Below are 7,582 nucleotides of genomic sequence, written 5' to 3'. Positions count from 1 at the left end.
ATCCCGTTTCTCCTCTGTCATGGTACATATTTTCACTTGAAGCAGTTACCATGCTGTATTCATTACCAGGGGGAAAGTCCCGCAATGTGCGTACAGAAGTTATTTCCATTAGGTTTCTAGTTATCTCACTATCGAAAAATCAATTTATTTTTTCCCCTCTCTTTTCCCTCTGCTTTTCAGGAACACTGGTCAGCACCACTTGATGCTGTTTCTCTTCCACACAAACAAATAATAATAATAATAATAATAAGTCATTTCACTTGGCAGAAAACGGAACAAGAAAAAAGTTTGTATTCCCTCCTTCAAAAGTTATTTTCTACAGATGAAAACTTTAGACAGAGACCAGTAGTTAATATAAATATGGTTAATCACAAATACCCCAAAATATAAGCTTTCATCAAGATAAATATGCAAATTTGTGATGCCTTCAGTCTCTCAGAAATCTGAAAAAAAAAGTTACAATGGAACACTTCACTGTATGTCAGGAACAATTTAAACAAACAAAACCCCCTAACACATATGACCAAATTTAGCCAGAAGCCAGTCAAATAAAATATACTTTCAATGAGATGTGGGTCAAAAATTGCTTCCTTATCTTCTCAAAGCCAGTCAAATGGATTTCAGCCGCAAGGACGGGGTGCTGGGGGCACCAGTAACTCCCTCAGTTCCAAAGTTCAGTCAATTTGTGCAAAAACATCTGAAACGCGGAGACAAGGCTTGCCCAGCTCGCTGCGCAGTGGCTGGCACTGCGGATGTTTTATAGCATTTTTAATCTGATTTTATTGGGCCGTTAACAAGAAGATACAAACACATCTCCTTATGGACATTAAGATAATAAAGAAAAGCCTTGTTAGGTCTTGGAGAAATAAGCATGCTGCTGAGGAGCGCTGAGAAGCCAAGACTGACTGCAGTCGGTGGGAGTTTGGAGTTACACAGTGTCTGATTTCTAACGCCGAAAATGATAGGAACAAACTTCTGCATCTAATTCAAACTGAGGTAGGAAATAACACACAATTACCCAACAACTTGCCTGTCTATTTGAACAAATACATCCTCTTTTCCATACCTTTGGCATTATTTAGTCCTTCCCCCCCGACCCCGAGCGGCTCGGGGTGCCCATCCCACAGCCGGCCAGCCTCCGATCCTCTGGGAGAATCACACCCCAGTGATTTCCAGACCTCCAGCATCACTTACACTCGCTGCTCGGGAGCGTCACCACTCAGACCTGAAGATTTGCTGTAATTCAGTTAAAACGCCCTTTTTGCAAGGACACCATTCAATCATGTAGCAGCGTGCTTGCAGGGATTGGGCCCGCGCTGCTTAAAATTAAGCAGCTGATAAGGTGAAACTTTAAGAAGTTACATACAACTTTGATGCCAGCTTCTCCGAATTTAAAAAATAACATGTATCCTTTAAATAATGACTTTCACCCACTGCATCTGGAACAACAGATTAATGTAATCGTAAGCATTATTCTCTCCTTCTCCCCTTCCACCTCTTACTTGTAAAAGATTAATCAACCATTTTATGGTCTAATTTAGGTGCCTAATTAAAAACAGAGTTCAACACGTACACCACCATTTTGCTAATAAATCCTGACAGGTCTTCTGCTCTGTTCTATGCAAGTTCTCCTTTCAAAATGCGAGACTGATACTTTTTTTTTTTTTTTTAAACCGACTCAATTCATAAAGATTTCATCTCGGTCACTACGGGACGACACGCTGCATCCTCCACCAAAATTCCAGAATCCCAGAAAACGAAAGCGGTTGCAAAACCGACTTCCCCCCTCGCCAGATCTTATCCTGCGTTCATTTCACTAACTGCTGATGGATGGCAACATTAAAAATAATAATAATAAATAAATAAAAACCCAACCCAAACTATAAACCTAATCGGGCTCGCAGGGTGGGAGTTTTGAGACTACAAAGGTTAAGATTCGGAACTTCCCAGCTCCCATCTAGCTCCAAAGTTTCCATCCCTGCTCCTTCAGCGCTCCTGTAAGCACTCAGCAGAAAGGCAGAGTCAAAATATTCCCGATAAAGGAACTTCAAGCATAAAAAGGATGAAAAGGAACTTAATTGCGGTGGGCGCCGGCGCGCCGTGTCCCACCGGCTCCCCCGTCGCAGGGGCCGCCCCGCACCCCCCGTGCGGGATGCCAGCCCGCAATTTAGCCTTTTCCCGCAGCTAAAGCGTTCCGCACCCCGTCCGGAGGTACCCCCGCGACCCCCCGCGCTCCCCCGCAGCGCCGCGCCGGGACCCGCGCAGCGGATCGGCTGTAAAGCGGGTTATAGCGGCAGGAGAAAGTTAGCGGAGAGTGAGCGGGAGCGGTCGGGGCTGCTTCCCCCGGCGGGAGGAGAAGCCCCCCGGGGCGGGAGGAGAAGCCCTTGCCCACCCCAGCGCCCACCCGGGGGCTGCGGCTCCGCCAGGCGGCCCCCAGCAGCGCCCCGAGCCCGAGGGAAAACAGCCGCTCGGGCAAAAAGCCCTGGAAGCACAACGAAATGAGTGTTAATTTTTATTTTTTTTTTAATTTAATATTTAACCTTTCTTTAAAGATTAAATACGCTCTTGCTAGCGTGCAGCCTGCGAACACCCAGCCGCCGCTTGCACTAGCGGGGAAGGCAAGTTCCGCGAAGGTTTCCTGGGGTTTATTTTATATTTTTTTTTAATTTTGGGGGTTGCTTTTTCGGGGGCTGCACCTAGCGGAACGCCCGCACTCCGCCGCGGGCGCTGCCCCCGCCGCGGGCCGGGGACCCCCCCGCACACCCCGGAGCCCCGAGGGGCGGCTGGCTACCTGTACCAGGCGAGTCCCCGCTCGTAGTTGCGGTCGAAGAAGTGGGGCTCGGCGCCGACGGCGCGGACGTCGGGGTGCACCCGCAGGAACTCCAGCAGCGCCCGCGTCCCCCCCTTCTTCACGCCGATGATGATGGCCTGCGGCAGCCGCTTGGTGCCAGAGCCGTTGAAGAAGCTGGAGATGGGGCTGGCGGCGTCGGGCGCTGCCCGCTGCTCCTCCAGGCTGCTCTCCTCGCCCGCCGCCCCCGGAGCCGGCGGCAGCAGCTGGGGCAGCGGCGGGGCGGCGCGGGGCGGTGCGGGGGAGCCGCGGGCGGCCAGCCCGGCGCAGGAGCCGGCGCAGGAGTAGAACATGTAGAGCCAGAGGAAGAGCATGATGAAGAGCAGCAGGAGCCTCCGCCTCAGCGGCGGCAGCGCGACGGGGACATCGAGGCAGCGGTTCAAGCGCTGCCCCATGTGCCCGCGGGCGAGCCGGGATGCATGGCTGGCGCTGGCCCGGCTCGGCTCGGCTCTGCCCGCCGCCGCATGGGCACCCCGAGCCCCAGCGCGGCCCCGCACGCGTGTGCGCGGCGCTGCCCGCCCGCCGCCCGCCCCAGCGCCGCTCTCCCGCCGCCGGCAGCGCAGGCAAAGGCAGCGGCGGCGGCGGGGGCGGGGGCGGGCAGCGGGGCCGGCCGACGGGCAGAGCCGCCGCCCTATCACGGCCGCGCTCTGCCGCATAATGAGCCGGGCGGAGCGACCAACCGGCTGCCGGGGGCGGGGCGCGGGCGGGAGGGGGCGCGCCCATTGGCTGGGGAGGCGGCAGCGGGCGCGGGGGGGCGCCCCGACCCACCCCGGTCCGCGCCGTCGGGGGCGGCGGCTCCGCACCGGCCGCGATAGCGCTGCGGCCCCATCCCGCCGCGTCCGGGCCCGCTCGCCCGGCGCCTGCATGGGGCGGGGGGGTGGGGTGTCAGCCCCGGGCCCCGCAGCGCCGGGGGCTCGGTCAGGTGCCGTGCGGGGCGGCAGCGCCCGAACAGCCCCTCGCCCAGATTCCCGGGGAACTGCCGGGGACGCGCGGGGGACGGGGGACGCGCCGGTGGGACAGCCGGGGGCTGCGGGCGGACAGCCCTCCCCGGCTCGCCGTGTGTAACCCGCAGCTCCGCAGCAGGGAGCCCCTCCTGCCGTGGTGGGCCCTCGCCCCGGACACGCGGACCCTGACAGCCGAGCCCCCAGCCCCCCTGAGGGGGTGGTGCGCCCCCCTCCAGCTCTGCCCGGTACCCACCGCGCCACAGGGGCTCAGCCTGCCCCGGGGAAGGGCGCTGGCCCGGCCCCGAAGCCCCCTCTCGGTGCTCACCCTCCGGCCCGTCCGGGGCTGCCTCGGGGGTGGGCGCCGCGATCCCTGCAAGCCCTCGGGAAAGTCCTTTGGGACCAAAGGTGCTTGCCTGGAGGGGAGGCGGTGGGTGCTGATGCTTTCAGCAGCCCTTGTTCCCTGCCCCACACATCCGTCCAACGTGACGATGGAACCTTCTCAAGGTCCGATAGATGATATTTAACAGACTCACCCGAGTGTAAATTCTGCCTGACCAAAGTGCCTCCTGCAAAGCTGTTCTGGGTGTGGATCGGAACTGGGGTCTCCAGCATCATCTAGTGCTCTAAAACCACTAAGGAAAGGAAACTGGAGAGGTTTGCAATTTAGGGGCCACGGCTGGGCTCTCAGACACCCCGGCAAACATTTGCTAACAGGGACCTCTCTCCCCCGCGGGGGGGTTCACATGGGCAGCACCCCGGCTCCCGTGGCCTCTGGCTGAGGCACCCCTGCGCTGGCCGGCCCCCGGGCTTCCACTCAAGAATGTTAATCAGACTTGGCTTCATCCCTAAACAAGATTTAATGACGAAATAGTAAGTTTAATTGCTAGACTAAAGACAAGGGTTCAGAGGTCTGTCTGCTGTACAGACACAAAAGGGAACCGTTAGACAAGATATTGCAGTTCTGCATTATGCCTGTCAATCCACATTTCCCTCCGTCCATTAGTGTCGCAGCTAGATTGGGATGACGGCAGCTGAACCCTCTCACCTGGTGGCCTGTCCCCGGCCAGGTTCCAGCTGCACACCCCACTGTGCCGGCCGCATCCCTCCTCTGGAGGCTGCAGGACAGAAAGAGAAGCGAGAAAGTCCCACTCCCCGCTCCCCCACGGCCGCAGGAAATTGCCAGCTGGGGCTCAGGCACTGGGGCATCATGGCGTTGGGGGCATCTCAGTCATGTCCTCCTCTTCCCCAAAGTACCTGGATTTACGCCTTCTTCTGATGCGCGTTGGCTTTTTGATGAACCACACCTTTTGCAGAGCCATATTTTTGGAACCCTCTGCCTGTACAAACAGCAGGTGAGATCTGCGGCAGACCACGTGTTGGGAAGGACATGTAGGGACCAAACACAACAGTCCACAAGAGCCAAATTCAGAGCATTTGGCTAAGGAGACCCTTTCCACGACACCATGAGCACTGGGATCCTCCTCTCCAGGACTGGATCATGCCAGCATTTTCCAAGGAGCCAGCGGGGACTTTGGACACTGTGGAAGTGCCTCAGCCAGCATTCATCCGGCCAGCATGTAACAGTGGCTTCAACACACGTGTGCAGCTTTTCTACCACATTTTTATTAGAAGATGCATAGATTTTGGTACTGCATTAGCTGCCCTCAGAGCACTGTTGCTTTAAGGGCAGAGCCAGGTTTTGCGGGAACCTCTGCCTTTTATTTTTAACTTTTGCTACCAAAGAAAAGGCAAATCTTTTCACCACCAAGTGCCTTGATTTTTTTGTCTGTCAGAAGTGATAGCATGATGCTGACTTCTTCATACACCAGCTTTACAGCAAATCTTGAAAAGTGTCGTGGAAAAGTAAATTGTTCTGATCACACTAGAAGTGGTGTGAGCATCTTGTCAAACAATCTCAAACTACAAACTAGAGTTTACAAACTAATTAAACCAGGCAGATTGAAGAGGGGAAATAAGACCCTGAGAGCTGCACGACTCTCTAAAAGCTGCACAGCAGGTTAACACAGAGCTAAAAATAGTGCTTGGGCCACCCAAACCACCTCCAGTACCAGTGCCACTGGTCCCCATCCTTCCCGGGAGCAGGTATTTGCAAAGCAGATTTTGGGATGACGCAAGGAGATCGTTTGTGCTTTGGCTATGGAGTCAAACCAGTGAGCGATCCCAAAGCACTCCTCTGCTGTGCGAGAGAATAGATGGCACTGCTGGGCTGCCTGCGCTTTGACGGGTGACACCAAGCAAGCAGAGATGAAGTGCAATTGCAGCAGGAATTGCTTTCTAGCCTCCCTCTGTGTGCTGGTACAGCTCTGCCAGCTGGCCCAGCCTGGTAATTGTGAAGAGAATTAAAGAGGGCACTTCCAAGCAAGGCATGAATCACAGCGGCGGGCAGGGATCATTCCATGGGTGACACAGGCTGGCTCTCCTGGACCCAGATTTACTCACCTCTTTACTCGGTGCTTTGTACTATTCAAAACCTGCTGCTTCTGCGTGCAGGTTGCTCCACTGCATGTTCCTACACCCATGAGGCAAGAGGAAAACCCTTCAGCTGGAATAAGTCTCCTTGTCCCTTACATCCACCAGCACCAGCCAGGATAACATCAACAAAATGTCACAGAAAGTTTGGTTTAAGCCCTTAATATATGTCAGCTGTAGCTTGTAAAAGTTGGATTGGCTTTTTAAGAAAAATAGCCCCAAGATAAGTTTTACTGTAACTGTATCTTCAGCAGTTGGATGTCAGGAGCTTTTTCCCTAGGAATGGCAAATTGGTAAGTGATCAGAAACAGCATCCGAGCAAAGGTAGGTCAGGAGTAGGGCTGAGCCCACTTGGTCCAAGCTCTCCTTGGAGCAGGAGGTGCAGGTGAGGCATGTTTTGACGAGAAGGTTGGGAACCAGTTGTGGCTCCAGCCTCCATCCTGACCCACCTGCCTCCAGCTGGAGCCTGCACATCCGCTTGGGAGTGTGCAGGTCCCCCCTGTACCTGCTGCCACCGTGACTGCCGGGCTCCAGCGAGGCTCACACGCTTGCTCTTGGCTCTTACACTTTGATTAACGTCCCACACGCAGCAGTTGTGGCAGGAGCATGCGTGTCGTGCCCCGCTGATGAGGGCAACAGAGCAATGGGGGCTACATGGTGAAGAACCCGGGGTTGGAGAGAAATGGGCACAAACAGCAACGCAAGACTGGGTTTGCTCTGTGTTGTGACTGCAGAGCCCTTGAATCATAATAGCGGCTGTCTTGCTAGCTGGTTAATCAATAAGTTAATTGAGCTGCATCAGTACGGTCTTGGGATCCCATTTCTTGGCGATTGATTGATGACAGCTGGCACTGGGAAGGTGCGGCTCCGGGCAGGGGGTCACGGTAGCGCTCAGTGGAGCAGCGCTGAGATGGGCCTGGAGGGTGCCCAGCTCTGCAAGACGCACTTGTTAAAACAGGGCGGAAAGCAGAGAGTGCAGCACACCTTCACGCTGAGATGATCAAAGTCCCCGGCGAGGACAGAGGAAGGAAGGGTCAAGTCTGCGGGCTTACCCCGCCGGCATCCACCCTGGAGGGCTCTTCCCAGGCCACCTCCCTGCAGCTGCAGGCATGTGCTTTCCAGCAGCTTCTTGGAGTCTGACACGAGGCAGCATCTCCCAGTGCTGACCCTATCCTCCCGGCCTGATGCTGAGTTTCACCTTGTTGCTTTGTCTTTTCCCAACTAGAAAATCCGTATATCTTTTCAGCAAACATTATTTTCCTGCCACTGAGCAAGGCAGTGCTGAAATGCTCAGCACCTT

General features: G+C 55.3%; 1 protein-coding gene across 1 annotated transcript in view; it reads right to left on the bottom strand.

The window, feature by feature from the left end:
* Window positions 1–3,378, bottom strand: part of LOC121081308 (heparan sulfate glucosamine 3-O-sulfotransferase 3B1-like) — a 30,241-nt gene extending 26,863 nt beyond the window's left edge. The window contains exon 1 of the mRNA XM_040580229.1: window positions 2,792–3,378. Within this exon, the coding sequence (XP_040436163.1) occupies window positions 2,792–3,243 (452 nt within the window). The 5' untranslated portion in view covers window positions 3,244–3,378. The remainder of the gene's footprint in view (window positions 1–2,791) is intronic.
* Between the last annotated feature and the right edge of the window lie 4,204 nt (window positions 3,379–7,582).

This window comes from Falco naumanni, chromosome 1 (genome assembly GCF_017639655.2).
Source record: "Falco naumanni isolate bFalNau1 chromosome 1, bFalNau1.pat, whole genome shotgun sequence".
Taxonomy (NCBI): domain Eukaryota; kingdom Metazoa; phylum Chordata; class Aves; order Falconiformes; family Falconidae; genus Falco; species Falco naumanni.
Note: the sequence above shows the minus strand (reverse complement) of the source record. Positions and strands in the feature narration are given on the sequence as shown.